The sequence below is a fragment of the Paroedura picta genome, chromosome 6 (assembly GCF_049243985.1).
Source record: "Paroedura picta isolate Pp20150507F chromosome 6, Ppicta_v3.0, whole genome shotgun sequence".
NCBI classification, from domain to species: domain Eukaryota; kingdom Metazoa; phylum Chordata; class Lepidosauria; order Squamata; family Gekkonidae; genus Paroedura; species Paroedura picta.
The window spans coordinates 110,234,478-110,259,515 of NC_135374.1; the positions used below are offsets into that span (position 1 = coordinate 110,234,478).

Here is a 25,038-nt window from a genome sequence, read left to right on the forward strand (position 1 = left end):
CTGGGCCAAGGTCACCCAGCTGACTGCCTGGGGAAGAGTGGAGAATCCAACTTGTCTCTCCAGATTAGAGTCTGCTGCTCTGAACCACTACATCATGCTGGCTTTCAACTGTCTGTGGCTCTGAACATGTAATGGCTGGATGGGTGAGTGAGGTGTTTTATGATTGGATGATACTGTGCTCTAGGGTGTGAAGTTGACGATTTTGTTCAGAGAGCGGCTCTTGAGAGACTTAGTTCTGAGCAGAGCGTGTGAGATGGCAATTGAGTGAAGTGCTGTAGAACAGTGGTCCCCAACCTGCGGCCTGCGGCCCGGTGTCGGGCTGCAAAGGCCAGGGCGCCAGGCCGCGGTTTCCTCTCCCCGCCCCCCCCCGCAGTAAAAAACTTCCCAGGCCGCAAGCTTGCGGCCCGGGAAGCTTCTTACTGTGGGAGGGGAGACGGAATAAGGGCCGCGCATGCGCACATGCGTGCTGCGCGGCCGAAATCGCGAATTCTGACATTCTGACATTCCCCAGCTGAACATCAGGTTTAGCAGGCTGGCAGCAACCAACTGGGCTTCTTGCTGGTTTCCCCAACCCAACACTCATACAGTTTCCATGCAAAGGATTCTCCCACAAAGCCCCTTCCCTGCACATAAGTAGCTCATCAGGGAAAACATTCAATGAGATGTTCCCTCATCAATTTAGTTCCACACATTAGAGAATGTTATTTCAATGGGGGAGTATTCAAAATGTGCCCCATTTACAGACCAAAACAATCCAGTCCCGGGAAAGATTTACTTTTTTAGTCTACTAATCTGGTCATGAGGCAGATGTGCACCAGACCAGTGCAAATAACCCTCAAACATGAACTTCTGGAAACTTGGACTTTGTACCTGATCAGCGTCAACAAATATTATTTTGTCCACAGCCAATGGAAAAAGGACATCTAGGAAGAGAATTTTGTAACCCCAGATGATCCTTTGCTTTTCTGTCTGTTGATGAAGCCAACGGGGCCATTTGTACTGCACAAGCTCATATTGGAATCCATATTCTTCTGCCATGTAAGGAATAACCTCCTATAAATTAAAAGAGGAAAGAATCCTATGAGAGCATCGCTGCCAACACAAATTATTAGTCAAGGTTATTTATTTATTTATTTATTTATTGCATTTTTATACCGCCACTCCCAGCAAAGCTGGCTCGTGGCGGTTTACAAATCAATATACATCTCATAAAACATCAATAATCAATAAAACTTCATAAAACAAGAAGGTCCCCTCTAAAATGCAAGTCCAAAAACGGTGGCATTAAAACACTCTCCTCCCCAACAGACCGCTGCCTAATAACAATAATTATTCTTATTGTTCACCCAGTGGACCCAGGTAGGGCCCAATACCCTAGCCCGGAGACCCTGGGGAAGGGGGACCCAATCTTAAACCCCGGGCTCTCCACCCAGCCTCAACCAAATGCCTGACGGAAGACCCTTGCAGGCCCTGTGGAACCTCAAGAGTGGTTACATGAGAAACTCCATTGATCCAAACGTCTCTGTTTCAATCAGGGTTGGCCTACATTTGTATCCCTAGAGACCAAACAGAATACTCCAATTCCATCATTCATCATCAAGACTGACTAGCACAACTGCACTCAATTATACACAAGAAAGTAAAATGCTGTAATAGCTGAATAGCCACTGGTTTGAGGCTCATTTTTGAGAGTTGCAGCTAAACAAAATCTTCTTCAAAAACATCATGCCAAGAGTTCAGTTGCTTTCAGTGTACCTGACCAAATTGGCCTCATTTATGCAATGCCATATAACTGCTGTTTCTAACAAGAGACAACTATTTAAAGATACACATACTCTTAAATGTGTTTAAAGCTCATACAATGTAAAATTATACAATTCAACGCCTGACGATGTTCCAGAACTGAGCTGTGTGGGTAGCATTAAGAGCTCATTATTCCAGCATTTTAACTTTAAAATGGATTATGTTCTACCCTGTTTGAAAGTTTAGGTACTCTTTGTAACGACACGTGCGTTATCTTTTAGAAAACCCTTTTCGAAGAAGATTTTGTTTAGCTGTAACTATTGGAAATAAGCCTCAAACGGGTGGCTATTCTGCTATTACAGTGGAGAGGCCAGTCTTTTGCAACACTGAAATACCGAAGCCTTTGCCTGAATAGAGACTTTGATTATATATCACAGACGGACAACAACATTTTAGCGACTGCCAGTGGTACAGGATTAGTTGACTTGTTGTATCCTATTGTACCTTTCTCCACTACCCAGGCCGGCTTGGCAGTGCTCTTTCTGCAGCCTAGCAGCCCTGACATGAGCATCCCAGCCAAGCCCGATCTTCACAAATCTCGGAAGCTAATCAGGGTCAACCCTGGCGAGTATTTGGATGGGAGACCTCCAAGGAGTTGGGTTGTCGTTTCTCCAAGGAACACTAAGGGTCATGACACAGGCAGGCTATGGCAATCCATGTGCAAATGTCCCTTGCCTGGCTGCCAGACAAGCCTTGGATCTCCTGGCTGCATTACACACATGCCATACAATAATTAAATAAGTACACTCTTGCTGGGTCAATTTCACTCTCCTGGAAGTGCTTTTGTCACAGCAGAGGAACACTTCCCCTTCTTGTCAAAGACCAGGTGTGTATATTTTCGGTTCTCCTCATTTCAGTTTCCCACCTGTAGGCAGGCCCTGGCAGCTTGCTAGAGGAAGGAAGTACTGTTGTTGTTGTTTTTTTCTGTTCTGTAAATTGCCATTTTTACCTTCTTGTAAACTGCTCAAACCTTTGAGCCTGTTTTCTGTTCACTAAATGAAAAAACCCTTTTTATTTTTTAAAAAAAGCCTATTCCCCCATTTTTTTCAAGTGTTGGTCTGACTCTTAACCTTGGAATACATAGGGTTAAAGACCTTTATCAGATTGTCGCCCCCCAAATAACATGTTTTCTCTGTACTAGCCAAAAGACACTTTTGCTAGTGACAGGACATGTGCATGTATAGCAATTTGGGTACCAGTGGCCCCCTGGCTCCCCTCTCAATCTCTTAACCATAGTTTCAGGATTCTCCAGGTGTCACTTCTTGCTTTCTCCTCTTTTCTACTCTATTGTTCAGAATCACGTGACGTACAGCAAGGGTAGTCAACCTGTGGTGCTCCAGATGTTCATGGACTACAATTCCCATGATCCCCTTCCAGCAACCTCTGGCAGGGGCTCATGGGAATTGTAGTCCATGTACATCTGGAGGACCACAGGTTGACTACCCCTGACGTACAGCATTAAGTAATCGGATTGCTGAGCTTTTTAGGTTATAGAATCAGTTGCAGAACGAACCTTACTATCACCTCAGAGGAAATCTAACAAGTTAATAATGAAATGTCCTGATAGGACTACCAGCACAGAAAAGGACTGTGGGTGGCTCTATCATCAAAATATATCGATAAAGCTGACACTTAATTATGCAAAAGGCAGCTGCCTTACATAACATTTAATTCACAGTATCAGAAGGGAAATATGAATTGGCATTAACACTTGTCAGCTCGAGAGAGAGAGAGAGAGAGAGAGAGAGAGAGAGAGAGAGAGAGAGAGAGAGAGAGAGAGAGAACTGTGCTTACTTTAAATGTTGGTGACAGATAGTTTTTCAGAAACCAAAATTTCACCGGTGTTTTGGTGTGACGCAGAACTGAAAGCATCATAATTCTGGGGAGAGGGGCGGGAAAATGCAAATGATTAGCACACTAGCAATTGCACAACATAATATTGCCACAAAAATGCCAGAAGGTAACTTTATATTGCGAGTCCCTTGGACTGCAAGGTGAACAAACCGGTCAGTGCTAGAGGAGATCAGCCCTGACTGCTCCTTAGAAGGCCAGATCCTGAAGATGAAACTCAAATACTTTGGCCACCTCATGAGAAGGAAGGACTCCCTGGAGAAGAGCCTAATGCTTGGAGCGATCGAGGGCAAAAGAAGAAGGGGACGACAGAGAATGAGGTGGCTGGATGGAGTCACTGAAGCAGTCGGTGCAAACTTAAATGGACTCCGGGGAATGGTAGAGGACAGAAAGGCCTGGAGGATCATTGTCCTTGGAGTCGCGATGGGTCAGACACGACTTCGCAACTAACAACAACAAACTTTATATTTCAGAACATCACAACAAGCTTTAAAACAAGCCAGTAATAAACCTCACTAACAAGCATGACTGTTTCATGGACAGCTCAAGCAAGCATTCATAAGCCACATATTATATTCTGCTCCCATCTACCAAGATCAGAATGCTGAGGAGCAACATATTCTACTCCAAGCTACAACAGAAGTTTTCGCCTACCTTAAAAAGCGTTCATATAAATGGCCAGAAGCAACTGAAAAAATGTTTAAAATATCCATTTTCTTCTCTTTTTCTTCCAGTTGAGCTTGACCTGTAGAACTTTAAAGAAACTGTTACTCAGTTTTCATTTATGATTTAATAATGGCATGTACATAAACCAACAAACATGCCTGTTTCACCAAAATACAAAAATAACACACTGCTCTCAAAATGTAATCCAGATTGTATAAGAATCAGATTCAGTCCCACAGCTTGGATCTAGGGATGAGCAACAGAAAGACTCAGCGCAGTTCTCCAAGATCTTGTGGAAGACATAGCATTTCCCTCCATAGATATATTTTCTAGTACACAGAAATTGATTGCATAAGAAGACGAAGATGAGTTGGTTCTTAAATGCTGCTTATTTCTACCCAAAGGAGTCTCAAAGTGGCTTACAGTCGCCTTCCCTTTCCTCTCCCCACAACAGACACCCTGCGAAGTAGGTGAGGCTGAGAGAGCCCTGATATCACTGCTCGGTCAGAACAGTTTTATCAGTGCCATGGCAAGCCCAAGGCCACCCAGCTGGCTGCATGTGGGAGAGCATGGAATCGAACCCAGCATGCTAGATTAGAAGTCCGCACTCCTCACCACTATACCAAGCTGGCTCTGTACTAGTGGAAATGCTTACAACAGGATTGATTTAACACAAATGACTATCACATTCGCATTTGCACAAGAACTCTAGCACAAGTGCCCTGACCTGGATAGCCCAGGCAAGTCCGATCCCATCAGATCTCAAAAGCTAAGCAGGACTGACCCTGGCTATTATTTGGATGGACTTGGGTGGCAGCTCCTCCAAGAAACACCAGGGGTCATGACATTGATGCAGGTAATGACAAACTGCCTTCCAATGTCCTTTGCCTGGCTGCCAGATGATCCTTGGATGTCCTGGCTATACGATGAATGAATAATATGGCCCAAGGGCAAATTGTGGGTTGGATCTAACTGCACATATCTATCCCACTAATAGTGTTGCTTTCCTCTGGAATGAGTGGCCAGGGGAAGAGCTCCTCACAAAAGAAGAAAGCACTGCTGTCCGTGGAATGAATCTGTGGGATCCAGTTGCCAACCTCGTCTTGGGGAATTTCTGGAGACCTGGGGAGGGTGGAATTTGGGGAGGGGAGGAACTTCAGCAAGATATAATGTGACAGGCTCCAACCTCCCGAGAAGTCATTTTCTCAGGGGGAACTGCTCTTTGTCATCTGGAGATCATATATTCTATAGCCAACTTTATTCCCATTTGTGGATCTTTAAATCTGTGGATTGGGACCAGATGGGGAGAAAGGAGGTTTTTCTCGAAACCTTAGGAAGCCACCAGGTTTCCAGATTTTTTTTTAAATGTAACAAACATGGAAGGGTTTTAATCCCCCCACCCCAAATTTCTCAGTGCCTGTGCACAATGGTAATTGGATTGGCGGCCGTGCCTCTCCTCAACCAAATATTTAGGGGAAAGCTCATGTTGGCCTGGATCCGCTCTAGCATTTCCACAGCTGCAGTACATACCCTTGGAGTGTGATTTTCCTGCCCCTCCTATCCTGCAACAGCCAAAATCTCCCTCTGCTGCAATTAGGATCAAGATTGTGGGCAGGGATGCCCATTCATAAGCCACAAATTATATTCTGCTCCCCTCTACCAGTCTCCAGGTAGTGGTTAGAGATTTCTCACAGAATTACAATTCGTCTCTGGACAGCAAACATTGGTTCTCATGGAGAAACTGGCTATTTTGGAAGGTGGACTATATGGCCTTATATCCTACTGAGGTCTCTCTCCTTCCCAAATCACATCTTCTCCAAGCTCTACTGCCAGGTATTTCCCTTCCCAACCCAGATCTGGAAACCCTGACTATAGGTGTGGGGACAGGGTCTGTCAGCCACAGATGGGGGTGGGGGGAGAAAGATCACCTTCTGTACTTGTGGAAGCAGCAGGGTGCATCCAAACCATTATTTGGACTCTTCTGTAAGAGAGAATGAAGATGGTAGGGCAGCCCGAGGCCCAAGAGAAGGTAGCCTGCTTACCTTGCAAAGGAACCGTCCTCTTCTGTCACCCCATCACTTAAGAGATCTTCGTCAATTTCATCAGCTTTTTTCTGTACCTGCCCATTAAAGTTAAGTGTGGTGATCAAGTATGGTTAAGAGACTAGACAATACCCTTATTCACAATGCTGAGCTTTAACATCGCTGAAAAAAGCCCACTAATCCCCGTTAAGGATTTATTAGCATACGTACTTGGACTTTGATGATTTTGCTTCTGAAACTGTTTAATACCACAATAACCTCATCCAGAACTTCAGAAGATTCAGCCCCTTCGTGCCTAGGTAAGGAGGGCGGGGGAGGAGAGAAGAAAGAGTCAGTTGCATAATGCCAGCCAAAAATATTCAGAAATTTAAATAGAACACGGAAAGAACAGAACCGTTTGCTCAGATGAGAATGGAAACCCCCGCGTTCACGGTATGTATCGTATTAATGGACTAACTGAGGAAGGCTTCTTAACATTTATGTACTTCAGCCGAGGCCGCTAGCAGGAGAACATATTTAGGGGAATTTTATTTTAAAAAAACATGTATCAATTTAGCAAGCAAGTTGGCTCAGCAGAGCATAAGCAATATGCTCCCTAATATACACAACAGCTGAATTCCAGAGCTGAAGTCTTTGTGCAGAAAATCGCCCGCTGTAACACTGCACATGGGAGATATCAGTAGTTACGAGCCACAGACTCGGCTTCTCAAAGCTAATTCGGGATGCAAAAATATGTCGCTGAGCCTTCATTTAAAAGAATAATCCCGGCGACGCTGAACGGCAACAAGTGGCTGCTCAGGAGCCTGTTGCCAAGTCTGTCTGCCAAGCCCATGAAGGCCTTTTGCTAATGCCGATCTCTCATACGAGTATCTGGAAATGCAAAAGGCTGGATTATTGCATTTATCATTTAAGGGGGGAAAAAACGTTTACTGATTTCGGCCTCCAAGCAGCCTTTAGGCATCTGTAGAAAAGGAGAGGGGCCATCTGGCAGTCTCTTGCAAATATCTACCCCTTTCTCAGTAAGCCTAAAATCAGGAGAGCGGACACAGAATATTACTGAGAGATGGCCCTCAAAACGAGATGTCAAGATCAGCATTTATAGCCAGTGTAATAGCCGGGCAGTTGTTACAATAAAAACAATCCCCCTTGCTCCAGTTATTCAGTAATGTCTTCATGCAACATCTTTCTGTTTTAAACGGAGATGTGAATCAGGGATTTCTTTTTATCTCATCTCTGTTAAATAGGCTGTTCGCATATTTATCTAGTTGAGGACTTCAACAGTATGGGAAACACAGTTCTGTAGGGCCTGCAAAATGCAGCTCTTCCACCAAGTGTTTTGCTGGGCTCAGGGATTCTATAACATCAATGGGGCCCCCTACACTCCTGCATGGAACACTGTGCTACAAATATATTAATTGATGTTGCTGCTCGTTTATGGAACGTGGGTTTTTAATGGTTTTATATTGATACTAATGTTATAATATTATCTTTTAAAAATTGTATTCTGTGACTGATCCTGTTATTCACCGCCCTGAGCCAACTTGCCAGAAGGGCTATATGATGATATTCTCCGTTGTGTCCGACCCTCGGTGTTTCTGTAGGAAAGTCTTTGCCATGCGTCCCTGTCTCTGACTGTTTCTTTCAGGTGGTTCATGGTCATCCCTGTATCGGCTCTGATCGTGTCGAGCCAGCAGATCCTTTGGCGACCACGTTTCCTTTTGCCGCTGACTGTGCTGAGCATTAATGATTTTTCTAACAAGTCCGATCGCATGATGTGCCAAAAGTATACAAACCAAATAATATACTCAGTATATTATTTGTATACAAATCAAATTAAAAAATGTGCCCCTCATTAGCTAAAGAACACATGTTGTTAGGTAGACTTGATTTGTATAATATTTTCCCCCTTGAATATAATATAATTATTAATAATTGGGGAAGGGAAGGCTGAACGGTATATAGCATTCTCATCAGATCTCAGAAGCTAAGCAGGGTCAATACTTGGATGGGATGATTTATTGTGTGGTGTATGTAGTGTGGTCAGGAAATTCAAGGATTGTCTGGCAGCAAGTATTAGTTAGAACCCGAGTGGTGTGGTAGTTAAAGTGTCAGACTACAATCTGGAAGATTCAGGTTCGAATCCCAACACTGATATGGAAGCTCATTGACCTTGGGCCTTACTTACTTCAAAGCTACAAGAGTAACCTCCCTTTGCTGCTTTCCTGACTTGAAATCACCTCAGGGACAAACGGCATCATCTTCCCTTTAGCTATCGCTGGCAACCACTAGGTGGAGCCGAGAGCTCCTGGGATTACAAGCGATCTCCAGACTCCTGAGGTCAGATCCCCCTGGAATAAACAGTTGCTCTGGAGCAGGGGTAGCCAAACTGCGGCCCTTCAGATGCCCATGGACTACAATTCCCAGAAGCCCCTGCCAGCATTTGCTGGCAGGGGCTTCTGGGAATTGTAGTCCATGGACATCTGGAGGGCCGCAGTTTGACTACCCCTGCTCTGGAGGATGGATGCTGAGGAGCTAAATGCTGCTGAGGGTTGTCTCCAAATTCCACCCCATCCATACCACAACCCCAAATCTCCAGGAATCTTCTGATCTAGAGTTGGCAAAACAACAAACTAGAAGCACTGGTGGGGCAGAGTACAGGGATCGGTACCTGACCCCCAAGGCTCTTGGTTTGAGACCCCCAGAGCACCTGATGGTGCTATAAATAGAGAAGGCACAGGATTGGACTGCAAATGAATCATAATATAATCAGACTGAAATCTTGTCATTCGATGCAGCAAATTTAGAACTGCTGTCATCCGCAGTGACACATCATAAGAGTCTCTGGCTTACAGGTGCAGCTACTTCAAGTTGATGATTGTTGTCACGAGCAGCATCAACGTAATGTCTAAATAGCAGAGGGTTTTTTAAAAAAAGAATTAATTACAAGGAGGAAGCTGGTCTCCTGAAAGCTAATATGTTCGGGAAAGAACATGGCTGATTACAAGCCAGCGACAAGCCGAACATATCTAATTTCAACAAATCCTCGAGGATTCAGCGCACTTTGCACAAAAGTGGGTCGTGGAAGATAACACACTCAAGTACTTGGGAAAATTCTCATAGTGAATCAAGTCCTGAATTAAGAAGAAATAAATTCCGAAAAATGGACTCATGACGGAAAGGAAATTAGTACATAGTTGCATATTTTAATGTAGTTTTTTCTACTTCTGGGGCTAGGCCTCAGAAGGAGGTCAGTGGATTAAGAAGGATATAATACTGGTTAGGGTTGCACAGCTCTATGAGTCCCTTCTCCAGTCAGTTCAAGATTACCACCCACTCCCCTCTTGAATTATGACCCCCATTATTAACAAAAGAAATTAATATAAAATATGCAAACTTATGCAAAGACCTCATCTTTCACTAATAGTTCCTTTTACTAACTTCTTCTCTCATGTATAGAATCACAAGATGTTTAAATAGATTTGGGCTTGGTTTATACTGCAAGTCTGTCAAATTCCCACTTTTCTGAAATGGGAAGTGACTAAAAGTGCAAGGTCCTATCTAAGTACAAAAGGTTTGCACACCGTCAGTCCTGCAGAGGCCATGAATGGAAAGAACAAGCAAAGCTAACCATGATGCCCTATCAGATGATAATCAAAACTAACAGCATCTTATGAGGAAGCCATTGGTTGATGGGATCCCGAAAACAGCTCTGATGTCTTGCTGTGTTCACAAATATGGTTTCAAGATAACCTTACGACTTACTTGAATATCTGGTAGATCTCTTCAGATCTTCCTTCCCGCAGCCTTAAAGTCCAGGCGCCTGGGTTTGCTTTCAACTGAAAATATCCCTAAAATACAAAAACACTCTGTTATTGGGGGAGTGGGATGCTTTGGTCCACCTGGAGGGTGGATGGATATGCTTTGGTAGATAGTAGTAAGTATATTAATAATCAAACAGCCAATGTGTAGTCATCTTCAAAGCTGGCAATGTACTCTGCTCAATGCTAAGATTTAATATTCTTTTCCTGTTAAAATCGTAAATTGTTCATTTTGTGTACATTTGTTTGAGCATTCATTGAGCTGTGTTTATCGGTATGTATTTGAGTTTTCTTCATGCCATTAAAGGTCATCTGTATCAGTGCCTAGTCATCTCCAATCATGCAATGAAACTTCCTTCCGTCCCTATACTGTGGTAGTTCACTGGTCCTCCAAAATGTTACCAGGGGTTTCTGGGGGCACCCAGAAAAAAGCACTTTCAGTGTGGGGATTTGACGAAAAAGGGGGCAGAAACTGGTAAAAATCAACAACCTAATAAATCCATGACTTAATATCTAACTTTCATCATATATTCATGAACACACGTTACCTGCCCATCATAACAGAATTTAAATTAATATAAATAGTCCCAAACAGATTTCAAAGCTCACATCCAAATCAAAGCAGCTCATATTCTTAACTCTGAACCAGCATATTCAAAGGAGAGAATTAGAGGATTGAGTTAATTGTTCCTCTTTCCACTGCTATCCTGGCTTATTTTGAATATTCATTCTAAGACATTAAATTAATGTTGAATCCACTTTTGAAATACTGTCTCCATAGCACAACCTCCTACTTTGGCCCAACTAAATCCAGCCAATACCTACCAGGTTAGCCATCACAATGGTATCAACCTTCACAGGATTATTCTTGGTTCCCAGAGTGAACTGAAGTCCACGAGGTGGTTGTCTAGTGGTCACATCGAAACAATGTCCTTCAAGCAACAAATGTTCTAATTCATACTCTGCTACGACAACTCCCTCTGCCTGTGAAAATACGTTGTTTTAGAAGGCTACTTACAAGAAGGAAAGAAAGAGATCCCCTGCAAAATGTTTAGACTAGATCAGAGGTAGTCAACCTGTGGTCCTCCAGATCAGTGGTCCAGGGACCGGTCCAGGAACTGGTCTGGGGACCGGCACCAGTCCATAGATCAGTCGGTACCGGGCCGCGGCTCCTCCTCTCCAGCTGCTGCCTCGGGTGCTGCCCTGACACTCTGCCACCAGCTCAACTTTGGTGCTCTCCAGCAGCCGCCATGACTGGGGCTCCCCCTCGGTGTGGCACTGCGCAGATGCTGCTGGCAGCGCCCCCCAGTGGGCGGCAGGAAGTCAGTGGCACTGGCAGGAAAGCAAGTGGAGCAGGGGCTCAGGCGGTGGTGAAGTCCCTCGGCAAATGACTAACCCCCCGGGCCTCATTAAGATTGTCAAGTGTTGACTGGTCCCCGGTGATAAAAAGATTGGGGACCACGGCTCCAGATGTCCATGGACTACAATTCCCATGAGCCCCTGCCAGCAAATGCTGGCAGGGGCTCATGGGAATTGTAGTCCATGGACATCTGGAGGACCACAGATTGACTATCCCTGGACTAGATGACCCTGGAGATCCCTTCCAACTCTATGATTCTATGATATAAGGAGAGCGGAATATGCTGGATGTTAAATACCAGTGCTTAGTCCTGCTGAAAGTGAAGGTTGATGATACACGTTATATTTCATTCTGTATAAACCTTACAATTCTAATGTGTGAATGCATGACTGAGAGGAAAGAGGAGATTTCCTCAAAACAGTATGGGATGCAACAACAGCAGAAACATGCCTCAGTTGGGCTGGTACCATGGACACTGCCATGGGGTCCTCTGAGTTCAAGACGGATAGCCATGATAGTCTGTCCATATAACATTAGAAAACAGGAGTCCAGGAACACCTTAAAAACTAACAAAAATTTTGACAAGGCTTTAGTCACTGAAAAAACGAGCAGTGACTCGACTCATGAAAGTTGCCTTATTCTGCCCAGAAGGGCCTGGCCCCCTTGCTCAGTCTTCAATGACAGCCTCATGAATCCACCTCAGGCATCTTTTTCCTTGAAGTAGAGCAAACAGCCAGCCAGCCAGGTATTGTTCTGTTCATGAAGCAAAGGTGATCAGTTTGTATTTCTTTGAGATTCCCAGGTCCCCCCTGGAGGTTGCGTTCGCTAGCAATGTGTGAAAGTAAATGTAGGTGAGGATGGAATGGGTCTAAAAGATACATCAGTTCTGATGACACAGAGAAAGACCGGGTAACACCACTTTCTGTGATATGGGAGTGCTCTGGTGATGTCACATCTGGTGGGAGTGTCTGGGTGATGTCGCTTCCGGTGACATATGACTTCCGAGGGGAGGGGTGTGGCCAGCTGACCACTTCTGGGGTCCTCAAAGCCTGAAGATTATTTCAAGGAGTCTTCCATGGTCAAAAGGTCAAAAAACACTGGTCTAGATTATCAGATGAAAGGCCATAGCTGGCTGATATTATCTTCCTAGATCAAAGGAAGACTGTAAAATTAATAATGTATTCTCCTACTGTAGCTCCCTCTGGGTAAACAGCAAACGCTCCTGGTGTTTTGCTGGTGTCATGTGCCGTCCCTGGCCCATGCCAGCTTGACCATTTTCTCCAGACCTGGAATTGAACGAGTCCATAAAGGCTGCTTTGTTCTCCTCAATTTACACTATAGAGAAGCACTGTGTTTTATCTGTGTTCTTTAGTAGAATGAATAACAGTCTTCTAGCAGAGCTAACACCTGTGCGTTACGTAGACTAGATGTCCCCTGTTTTGGCATCCAGTTAGATCAGTGGTTCTCAACCTTTCTAATGCCGCGACCCTTTAATACAGTTTCTTATGTTGTGGACACCCCCAACTATAAAATTCACGTGTTATTTCAAAGAAATTAAACCAAAACTGACCAATGGTGTGAAGATCCATTTTTCATGATTGTTTATAAATTGGTTATAAATTGGTTATAAATTGGCGGGTGGCTTCAGGAGGAGCGGCAACAGTAGTGGCACCCTCCCGGCCAAGCTGTTCGCCCTGCCATGATTCCTGTGAAAGGGTCATTTGACCCCCAAAGGGGTCCCGACCCCCAGGTTGAGAACCACTGAGTTAGATCAAATATGGGCACTGTGGGAAAGTGAACTTCCTGCCTGAACGTGGTTTTGGGAGGGGTTCTCTGTTCAAGGGTATAACTAGCCAAGCTCTCCTTTTGTTCTTTGTCAATGACAATGTTACCTGCCACTGATTCTCCTGGATATGCTACCTTCCCCAAATAAAGACTGACTTAGGTTTTCTCAGTGCCTGGGACTCCTGTGTGTTTGTCTTAAGAGGTTTTGGAACTGCATCCCAGGATCATGACTGCTGGAAGTAGAGCATAGGGAGATGGGGAGACATCGAGCTCAAGAGCAGGGATGCCATTCCAAGCCTCCTGACCTAATTTCTTAAACTTCTTGAAGTGCAATCAATTTAATGGATGGTTAAGACTTTATTTTTGATGAAAACTCCTATGGTGAGAAAGCCTTTTTTTCTCGGGACTATAAATTTAAGGGCCTTTTAGAACTTGAGTATTTAACATTTCTTCACAGAGAGGAAAGCATGCTGCAAAGCTTTATAAGAGTTTTTTTCCAGAATTTTCAGAACATTAATATATATATATATTGATGTACCAAAAGTGCAGTTGGGAAAAGCTACTAGATTTGCTGTTTTCAACACACTTTGTGGGATTACTTTTTGTTTACTACCTAAGAATTACTTTATTGGGCACTAAACCATAATTTTATCATTAAGGACTTATTTACAGAAGTTCAACTGCCATGGTGACTTACTTAGCAAGCGGTGAATGAATAATGAACTGTTGAACTCAGACAGTTACGGCTTTCTCCCCCCCCCCCCCTGCTCTGATAGTGGAAATTCTTCATTGGAAGTAATATCTGGCTTACACTTCTGAGAGCTTATACAAGAAAAACCACAATGGAAACTAGAAAGATCAACCAAAACTGGTTACAGTTGAACTGTTACAAGAAATATTTGACCAGATGGGTCAGCATATACATGAGAAACTCACAAAATGAAAGAAAGTTCTCGGCCCCAGTGGGAGAAGTTGGGGGGTAAGGGGGTTAAGGACTCTGAAACGCCATCTTTTAATGTTAATATCAATGTTTAATTGTTATATTTTAAGGGGTTTTAGGGGATTTGACTAGTTTTTATTGTTTTATTGTAAACCACTGCGAGTCCGAATAGAGTGTGGTTATATATAAATATGAAAATAAATAAATAAAAAAACTCAGAGTGAAATGAAAGGTTGTAAAGAAGATACTATGAAGATATTGAAAGAAAAGTTTAAAATATCTGATATCTCTACATTGAAAATAATGGGTAGGTGACTCAAATTAATGATCAAATACAAAATCTTGAACTATGACAGAAGCCATAAAGATTTGGAAAGGGAAATGGGACAATTTTGACTTAATGGAATTAAAATGAAAACAACGCTGTTTAAGGTTTAGGTTCATAACAGAGACCTCTAATAAAACATCAGAGAAAGAATTATTGGGGCATTGGCAAATTTTGGGAGTATGAAAAAAGAAAAGGTAGATTTGGAAATTGGTATTTATAGAATAAATTCAAGATTTGCTAAAAAAAGATGTCCCAAAGGATGTTCTAGTACATTTTCTAAAAAAGAAGAAAAGAGATCAAGTTTTGCAACAATGCTTCAATACAAGGATAAAGACAGATAATACTGGCGTAATTGTATTACAAGGAATACCTACAAGAATTTTACATAAACGAAAGACTAACTGAAAAATTAAAATAGAATAATATTTCCTTTCACTAGAACAAATTCAAAGGTGTGTCACATGTTTAGAAAGCAGAAACTTAAACTGAATTCTGCCCAAAAGGCTAGAGAATTCCTAGTAAAATTTAAAGAGGAAATGAAAGAGAGCCAGGAAGAGGACATGCAAGACTCACAACATTCAAGGCAATAAATGGATGAGACCAATGAGGATTACTCAAGTATGGACTTGAAGTAACTTCAGGCCTAAATATGGACTACCAATTTTTAGGAATATAAATGGAGCAAATGCTCATCATAACAGAAGAATTTTTTTGTTATTTGAAAAAGACATTATTTCAGAAGAGATTCTGTGCTTACTAAAGACCCTAACCATTAATTTTTATTAAGTTTAATGTTTTATAGTGTTTTGTTACAGCTTGCAATAGCTGTAATAAAATTTGAAAATTCAACTAAAGACTCATTTTAGGAAAAAGGATACAAAATATTTGATATATCAATCTTTGGGTAATTTATATCTGAAGACAAAAAAAGAAGAAGAAGAAATGGAGCTGTCTTGTATATACCCTGTTATCACCTCTCTTGTTTATTTTAGTTTTAGGAAATATTGTATAGAGATATAAGATTTTATTTTGGATGTACCGTTCAAACAATGGCAGAAAGATTTCAATTTAAGATACTATAAGATACAAAGGACAAAAGTGGGTTACATGATTTGAAATTGTATTTCTTAGCCTGTTGTCTGGTTTGGATGAAAGAGTAGGTCATGTTGAAAAACAGGAGGTTATTGGATTTAGTCCACTATTTGGGGTATGGATAGGATGGCTATTTGTGGTATGACAAAGCTAAACTTAATAGAGACTTTGAAGATCATTGAGAATACAGAATAAATATAAACTAAGGTTATGTTTGAAAACACTTTTGTGGATTTGAACACAGGAAGCGTTCTACAGGCAAGAAATGATATTGAAAGAAAAGTGGCTAACATTGCGATATACTAGATTTCCCTCATAGGGAATGTAAAATGAAAACAAGGTAAGATCTGGTAACAGAAGGCTATACCTGTCAATAATTTTTCTATGCACAATTATTAGAAAGGTTTTAAAGCAGATTAAAAAGCTCACATTTTGAATAATCCAAGACTGAATTTGTACAAATGATTAATATATTACTGCCAGGATGTATAAACTCTTATTGAAATTTGAGATAGAGGAAGAACAAGTAAAAGAATGTACGACAAATCCATCTACAAATCTGGGGCATAACATACAAATGGAACAATGGGAAAATAGGTGGTCGAAGGGTCTTAAATTTACATAAATTAAGCAGAACTTGTACAAAATGATGTATTGTTGGTATTTGTCAACTGAGAGGTTACACAAAATGTATAAAAATACTTTGAATGTATGCTGGAAATATGAACAACATGAAGAGATATTTTTAACATTTATGGTGGACACACAAAAAGGATAAAAATATTGGACACAAATCCAAGCATTAATCAAGGAGATTTTAAAGACTAATATACAAAGGAAACCAGAGACTTTTAATTTGGGATTAATGGATAAAGAACTGGAACAAAGACACCGAACTTTCTAGTTATATATGACTATGGTAGTGAGATTGCTATATGCTCAGGAATGGAAAAGTTTGATATCATCCACAGTGGAAGAATGGTTGATAAAAACAATGGAATTGACAGAGATGGCCAAAGTCACTTCCTTAATTGGAGAAAAGGCAACATCTGTATTTGTTGTTAATTGGAAACCTCTTCCAGAGTTTTTGTATGATATGGGGGAAGATGTACTGATGGTGTATGGTTTTGAAGACTGGGGGGGGGGGGGGGGAATATGAACTTACAGGAAGAAAGAGATGTTATTTCTTTTATACAGAAGAAGAGTTGGTTCTTATATAATCACTAGATATTAAGCCCGCTGTGGGCAAAATACAGCGGGCCCTAGCATGATGGGTGGGTGGAGGGATGGGGCGAAGGAAGGAGGAAAAAGAGAGAGACAGAAAGACAGAAAGAAAGGGAGGAAGATAGAGACAGAAGAAGACGGAGAGAAACAGGTAGCCAGAAAGAGGCAGATGGAAGAGAGGGAGGAAGGGAGAAAGGGAAAAAGAAAGTGAATGCTGGGAGGAAGGGAAGGAAAGTGCAAAGGGAATGCTGGGAGGAAGGAAAGGGCAAAGAGAATGCTGGGAGGAAGGGAGGAACAGAGGAAGGTAGGTGGCCTTGGGACCTTCTGCTGGGCCCAGGGGCAGGTTCGGCTCCTCCAGGGCCCGGCAGAAGGCTCGGGAAGGCGGCGGCAGGCTTTGAGGCCTACTGCTGGGCCTAGGAGCAGTCTCGGCTGCCCCAGGGCCCGGCAGAAGGCTCCGGACGGGGGCGGTGGGCTCTGCGGCCTACTGCCAGGCCTAGGAGCAGTCTCGGCTGCTCCAGGGCCTGGCAGAAGGATCAGGACAGGGGCGATGGGCTCCGCGGCCAACTGCCATGCCTAGGAGCAGGCTCGGTTGCTCCAGGGCCTGGCAGAAGGCTCGGGATGGGGGCGGTGGGCTCCGGGGCCTACTGCCAGGCCTAGGAGCAGTCTCGGCTGCTCCAGGGCCTGGCAGAAGGCTCGGGACAGGGGCGGTGGGCTCCGCGGCCTACTGCCAGGCCTAGGAGCAGTCTCGGCTGCTCCAGGGCCTGGCAGAAGGCTCGGGCCTTCGGGAGTGGGCTTTGTGGCCTTCTGGCGGGCCCAAGGGCAGGCGAGCCTGCCCCAGGGCCCGGCAGAAGGCTCCCTGGGCGAGGGGAAGCCGGCCGGAGGACTTACCGCTGGGGAAGGCTTCTTCCTCTGAGCGGCAACTCCCTGGCCGGCCCAGGCAAGGCTGGGCCAACCAGCCAACGGGGAGCCGCGCTTTGCGCGGCTCCCCATTGGCTGCTTGGCCCTCGAGTGACACTCGGAGGACCCAATCAGGAGCCGCTTTGCGGCTCCTGATTGGGCCCTCCGAGTTTTTATCCCGGACAGGGCCCGCCCTAACTCCTCCCCACTTGCCCTTATTCCTTTATTCCTCCCGCTCCTCTGGAGCGGGGGGAGGGTTAAAGATAGTGTAACTCGTAAGTAATTTGATCCATATTTGTCTTACACAAAATTGGAAGCCTTTTTTTCTCCTTTTTTTTCTTTTTTTCTATTATTATCTTTTATATTATGTTTTAAAATTTCCAACAGAAGTTATTTAAAAAGACAGGGCTCGCAGCAGGCTCTGATTCGTTTTCTTTTCGACAGTATCTGTGATTACCATCTTGAGCAGCTTTTGAAATCCTAATTAGCAGCCCATGAAGCTGATTTGAATATACGGAATAGAAGGGTTATTGGAAGGGTTATTGTGTTTAAACTTTCTCCATATGTCTTTCCAGCAGTTAAATAGCACCCCTTCCTATTCTGTACTTAAATATGAGTAAGAAAAAGAGAGGTTTGAGTTAGGTGCCTATTTCCTCCCACAAGGCGGAAGGTCCTCCCCCCAATTCAAAGTAGCCATGTATAGCTACTACCACCACCACCAATAATATTGTACATCATCAAGTTGCAACAGATGCCTGGCAACCGCAGAACCATGGGGTTTTCAAGGGAAGAGATGATAAGAGGTGGCAGAGCTAGTTTGCCATTGCCTGTCTTTGTATAGCAAAGTCAATCTTCCTTGGTGATACTACTCATGGCTGACTCAAATTTCGAGCTCACTTGAGCTTAAGGACTAATCTGGGCTATTAGGCTGCTGTGGGGCTACTATGAATTGTATATAGGCTCTGTCATGTCATATCTAACTTGACCTTCAGAGCACAGAGCAAAGATTTCCAGCCAAGGATCCGTGGACCCCTGGGAGTCTACAGGAACTCTGGAAGAGACCCACAGCCTTTCCCCTCCTGCCTTAATGGACTCAAGCCCCAAGACCAGCTACTTCCATTGCTCTCCCTCTTCCGCTCCTGAGCTATCTTGTGGTTTCTGCACGGGGGGGTTATCTTGTGGTTTCTGCTTTAAAACACCTCCTTTCTCCCCCTCCTGGTCCTTCTCGAGCTTGCCTATTAACGTGGGTGGTGACCTCACCTCTGGCAGTGTCACATCTGGGGGTCACGGCAGGGAGGCGTGGCCAGCTGACACCTCTTCCAGGGCTCCTTGAAGCCCGGAAAAAATTTCAGGGGTTCTTCCACAGTTTAAAAAGGCTGGTGTAGAGTAAACCAAGAGTAAAATTGAAGCGCTGTCCTTCAGTTTCTGACAACTGTTCAAACTGCTAATGAAAGTCTTTACCTTTCCTCAGGATTTTTGACACAGAGAACTCTTTTGCAGTCAGGGCAATTTGGGAAAGGAATTGGCACTAAATTTTAGTAGTCACAGAAGTTACTATTATAATTATTATTTTAATTTATTTCCTGCCACTCCTGACAGTGCCGGCTCATGGTGGGTTACAAGATAAAAATAAGAATAAAAATAAAAGTTGGAGAATAGTAGTCAACAGCGCCCAAACTGAAGCTTTCATTTAATCGCAGGGAAGAAAAATAATTACACTCTGCAGTAACTACAAAGCCCTGGTGTGTGGTAATTATATCAGATCCTCAGTCTTCATCCAAACTACAATAGACTTCCTTTCCTTCTCCATCCCTTTACTAGCTATAAATGCAAATGCAGCACAATTCTATTATAGTAGTTCATATTTAAAACTTATCTTCATCCACATAGTTTGGATAAAGCTGATAATTAGTTTTTAATAAATGCAAAAGCAATGCTGGTCCCTGGTGTTTGGGCCCCAGGAAGAATACGGCAGTGAACTGAACTGCCGCCAACCTAGTTAAGCTTAGTGCAAAGTGACAGCACACCCCAACATTACCCATGATGTCTACAAGGCTAGAGTCTGCTCTCATTTATTGGATTTCTAAAATAAACTGGGTTGGGGTAAGAACCTGATCTTGCTAGCCTACTAGATCTAAATATACTGGAGAGTTAGAATCCGAATGCTTCTCTGTTCTTACAAGTCTCTTGCCCCAAAATGGTCATCAGTGCAATGTTGTCAGTAACACAAGGAAAGGCAATACATCATTTCTGCATCATATGTCTAATTCTGATTGTGACCTCGAGGTAAGGATCAAAAGAATCTCCATAGTGGGATCAGGTACAAAGGAGGAAGAACTTCAGGAAAAAAAAACACAACCATTAATAAACAACCCGGGGGGGGGGGGGAGGCATGTAGAGAAGCCATGTATGTGCATGTTTGTAGATGGTCATAGTGTTGTATCAAATAAACTAGACTAATTGCATAAGAATCCCTTACAACCAGGAGTTTTTTTTTGCAAGTAAGAAGCAGGCGAGAGGTGGGGGCGATAGCCATGGCAGGAGAGAAAAAAAGGCAGTGTGGAGAAGGCAGAAGTGATGGGAGGTTAGGGGGAAGAAAAAGAAGGTAGTGGTGACAGGCAGGAGGCGATGCAAGGAAGGGGAAAGGAAGTGGGGTCCGGTGAGAGGCAATGGAAATTCCCCTCCCTGTGATTTTTTTTTCTCATAAATAGCATAACTTACAGGTCTTATAGCACCTCTTGAAATGGGATGGTGATGGTGCAGCAAAAACAATCTATACTGTGTGAGGAGGAAGGGAAGTTGACGGACAAAGAAAAGCAGTCCCAGATTTCCATATCCATGCCGATTGTGCAAGACTATGGGCATATTAAAGGAGTTTTTGAATAAAAATATTTGCGGCTTTTAACACTTATTTTTGGGCTCAATTGGGTAGTATAGATTCAAATACCTTCTGTTTCTTAGAACAGGGGTAGTCAAACTGTGGCCATCCAGATGTCCATGGACTACAACCCCCATGAGACCCTGCCAGCATCTGGAGGGCCGCAGTTTGACTACCCGTCTTAGAATCACAGAATCATAGAATTGGAAGGGGCCATACAGGCCACCTAGTCCAACCCCCTGCTCAACGCAAGATCAGCCAAGCATCCAGGACAAGAATCCTTTTCATAAGGCCTCATAATTAAACATATTGTACTTAATTAGTTTTACATTTTGATCCCTTGGAACAGTTAAAGATTTAAAAAACAGTATTGAAAAGTTCACAAATTTGCTGAGTTGTACTTCACAATTCCTACCAATTTGTTCAGTTACGAATACGTACCTCTTTTAAATGAATATTATCAAGGTCATAAGAACTGTTCACGGCTTCAACAATCCAGCTTTCAGGAGTGATCATGTTTAGAGTCAGAAGAGGGGATTCAGGCATTTCTAAGAAGTTTGCTCCAGGTGCACGAGGAAAGACATTATCGGCCCCAGACGTGAGTTCTGGCTCCAAAACAAAACGATAAAAACTGTGAACAGAAATAAAACAAGAAGGCAGGTGTTAGACAAGAGTGAAAAATGAGAAGCTGCAAAAATTTGTATCTAGCAATGAACAACTTCTAGAAATTTTGAAACTATAGAACAATTCCCTCCTAGTTTCATTCCTGGCAAAAATTGGAATGAAATGTATGCATTTTCTTATCAATCTTAAATTAACTGTATTACTTTAACATAAAATACATAATTTTTAGTTTGCTAGCAAATATAGTTGCATTAGCTGACATATTTATGAAAAGTAAAATTAGAAATGTGCTTCTTTTGTACAAGCAAGATGATAAATATACTCAATAACAGGCTTCCTTGACAGCCCTGGAAGGGTTTCCCAAATGGGTGGGAGTTAAATTATATTTTTAATATATTTCTTAAATTTGTTAAGACATTTATCAGATGACTAGGGGCCAAGCCCATTGCATTCAGGAATACAAGGGGCAATAGATTAGGGGAGTGGAGTGGAAGAACTCTGCAGACGGCCTCTCCTTCCCCCCCAGGACCTGGAAAGGCTGCAGGCAGCTGTTATGGAACTCAATGGTAGGGGCAGCTTTTATGCAGCAGGGATCTGCAGCCCCCAAGTCTCGGAGGGAAGTGGAAGGAGGAGGAGGTGGTCAGGGGTGGGGAATGGAAGGCCGGCTGCTGGACAGACAGGCAAGCCAGTTGGAGGAGGAGGCACTCAGGGGTGGGACAGCCACTCTGAGTGGCGCTAAAGCCATGAGACATGCTCCTCCTCCAAGCCCTTACCAGAAATATTAAATGGAACAGATATGACCATATATGGTTATGTTGATCTGCTCCCCGCCTTCCTAAAATCACCAATGATGGGCCTGGAGGGGGTGGGAAGGGGTGGGGCCCCAGGTGAGCATTTACACAGCTATGCGTCCTAAGTATATTCTGCACAATTGCACAATTGTCTGGGATTTCTCAAAGGTTGAAGAATGTTTCAGGGGTTTCTTAATGGTAAAAAAAGTTGAGAAAGGCTGCTCTACACTAAAATAAGAGAAAGAGCTGGGAATAGCTGCACCCTATGCTTCTTTTGCATGTGCATTTTAGTTTTTGCTTTCTGGGAGGAATGAAAAAACGAACACTGAAAACAAATATTTTGTAGTAAACAAAAAATATATTACTTGTACAAGAGCAATCATAGATAGCAAAACTGGATAATTTGGAGGGGGAATGGGATGCTCCCATCCCACAAATTCCTTGTGGGACCCTGCTTGTAACAACACTATCTGTGAAGTCTTGAGCCCTTCACTTACAAAATTTGGGAGGAGCTTTTTTGGTCCCTTAGACCAGGGGTAGTCAAACTGCGGCCCTCCAGATGTCCATGGACTACAATTCCCAGGAGCCCCTGCCAGCATTCGCTGGCAGGGGCTCCTGGGAATTGTAGTCCATGGACATCTGGAGGGCCGCAGTTTGACTACCCCTGCCTTAGACAAAGGTTTTATAACCGTTCTGAATGCCTCCTTGCCAGAGTCAACTCCTTTCCCTCAAGTGTGTCCTGGGGAAGATTCCATCAGATTCCCTTGCCCCAAAGACTTTGTCTACATGGCTGTAAAGTCCCGGACACACTACCACATATTATGTTGAAGTGTCCAGTCTCCTCTCCCCAAAGAGCTTCAATCCAGTCATATCTGAGGGATTTAAATTCCAAAATCAATCCTAAATCCCTCATCCTCAAATTAACGTTTTCAGAAAAGGATCCCATTAAACTTGCCAGGGTAGCCGATGCCCTTGGAAACATGTTCCAAATAATAACATGTATGCAAGAGCGGGAACGTAATCTTTTTAAATCTAGTTTGTTTCCCTGGATTGTGTTTGTGCAGGCCAATAAAGGTTTTCTGAGTCTGAGTTCTGAATGCAACCAAAAAAGGAGGAAAGCAAACTGCCCTGCATGAGAAAGTTAACCTAAAAGGTTGAAATGGAAAAATGAAACAAGAATGTGGCTAAGCACACAGTCCTAATATAAAGAATGTCATATATATTTAATTTTACACAGGAAAGTCTAATTGAATATATATATTATATTCTTTATGTTAACACTGCATGCTTAGTCATATTCTAGTTTCTTTCAAGGCTCTTTTTAAAAAAATCTCAGCCTTTGTAGGACTTCTAACCCAGATCTGAATCATGTGCAATAACTACCAGCCTAATCCTCCACAAAACATTCTATTCATAGTCATATGCTATAAATGCAGCAATCATCACTACCCCCCTAAATGTAGAACAGCATTTCAGGATGTAGCAAAATGCGACTGACGCATTCCATGGGCAAGTCCACTGCCCTGTCACAAACACGAAGCAGATAATGATTAATTTCCTGCCCAAATTCCATTTTATGCCTGGGAGAAAGCAAAATACCAGTCACAGAAATTCATAATATTGTAACAAATGATCTAATTAGTTTGGTAAAAGGAACAGGTTTCCTGGCTGTTGGTTACAAAGTAAAAAGCCAATACAGCAAAAATGACAAATAAATGGTGATGCTATTAGCTACGATAAGCGTTTCTAATTATGAGCTTTCTTACCGTGAGGACATACTTTGATCAAAGGACCATTTTGCTTGAATACACCAGTAAGGCTATATATACACCCCTCCAATGGAGAATTCCTGTATTTCTGCTGTGCATCTTTTTAATAGGTTGTAAAGGTTTCCAGGAGCTGGATTTCAGCTCTTGAAATCTAAGCAGAGTTGGCCCTGGTTAAGACTTGGATGGGAGATGATGGAGGAAATCCAGGGCTGCTACACAGTGACAAGCAATGGTTAACCGCCTCTGAACGTCTCTTACCTTGAAAACCCTGTAGGGGGTCACCATAAGTGGGCTATGACTTGATGGCATTTTGCCCATCCTTATCCATGGTTCCTCTTTATATTTGTGAAACCGGCCTCAGGGAGAAGCGAGTCCGGCTTTCCGAGTTAGAATAGGGCCAATCTCCGCCGCTCCACCCGTGCACTTGCCAGGCCCCAGATAAGCGGATGCAGCAGCGGGGGGGGGGGGAGATCTCTTCTCTACAACCGGTCAAGGGCTTCCGCTGCCGCACAGAGGCTACAGGGAAGTGGACGCGGTGCGGAGGGGGTGGGAGTTCCCTTTCCTACGGCCCACCACTTGCCAGGCCTTAGGAACTCGGCTGCTCTGCCGCCGGCCCACATGGGCCTGGGGGGCCCTTTCAAAGCCTGTTCTTATGAACGGGCTTTGCAGCTAGTATGCATATAATGTGTACATTTTTTTTTAGGATTCAGAGAACAGACAACAGGGTGCTAATGTGTGGGTACTTGACAAGACTGGAAGGCTAAGTCTTTGTGAGACACAGAAAAAGCAGAAACTCACCTGTGCAAAATACGGAGAATGTGAGGACCAGGTACTTCAGGGTCATGAGAGCAATGTTGATTCCCAAATTTTGGAAGGGTCTAGGAAAGTGTCCATCCTACAGATAAGGCTAGTACTTCAAGATGTATTTAATATTACATTACATATTTAACAAAAAAAAATAGCCTCCTACTTACCTGTTCAAAGGTGCTTCTGACAGCTTGGTTCTACAGTTCATGAACAGCTTCACCCTCAAGTTGACAACTTGACCAAGAACCTAACAGAAACATTGCTTGCATTGAAAAAAGTTTTTTCTGTGGACTATCGCCAGCTCTAAACATACAAACACTCTTCCTGGGATAAGCTCTTTTATATTTTGTGTCAAATGAAGTA

General features: G+C 43.2%; 1 protein-coding gene across 2 annotated transcripts in view; it reads right to left on the reverse strand.

Moving 5' to 3' along the window:
- The window catches only part of UGGT2 (UDP-glucose glycoprotein glucosyltransferase 2), a 135,634-nt gene that overhangs the window by 9,254 nt on the left and 101,342 nt on the right, over window positions 1-25,038 (reverse strand). For both annotated transcript variants that reach the window (XM_077343895.1, XM_077343894.1), the window contains 9 exons: window positions 24,843-24,922; window positions 21,126-21,315; window positions 11,006-11,164; window positions 10,125-10,210; window positions 6,573-6,657; window positions 6,363-6,439; window positions 4,309-4,407; window positions 3,598-3,682; window positions 871-1,053 (listed from right to left, as the gene is read on the reverse strand). In XM_077343895.1, the coding sequence (XP_077200010.1) occupies window positions 871-1,053; window positions 3,598-3,682; window positions 4,309-4,407; window positions 6,363-6,439; window positions 6,573-6,657; window positions 10,125-10,210; window positions 11,006-11,164; window positions 21,126-21,315; window positions 24,843-24,922 (1,044 nt within the window). The remainder of the gene's footprint in view (window positions 1-870; window positions 1,054-3,597; window positions 3,683-4,308; window positions 4,408-6,362; window positions 6,440-6,572; window positions 6,658-10,124; window positions 10,211-11,005; window positions 11,165-21,125; window positions 21,316-24,842; window positions 24,923-25,038) is intronic.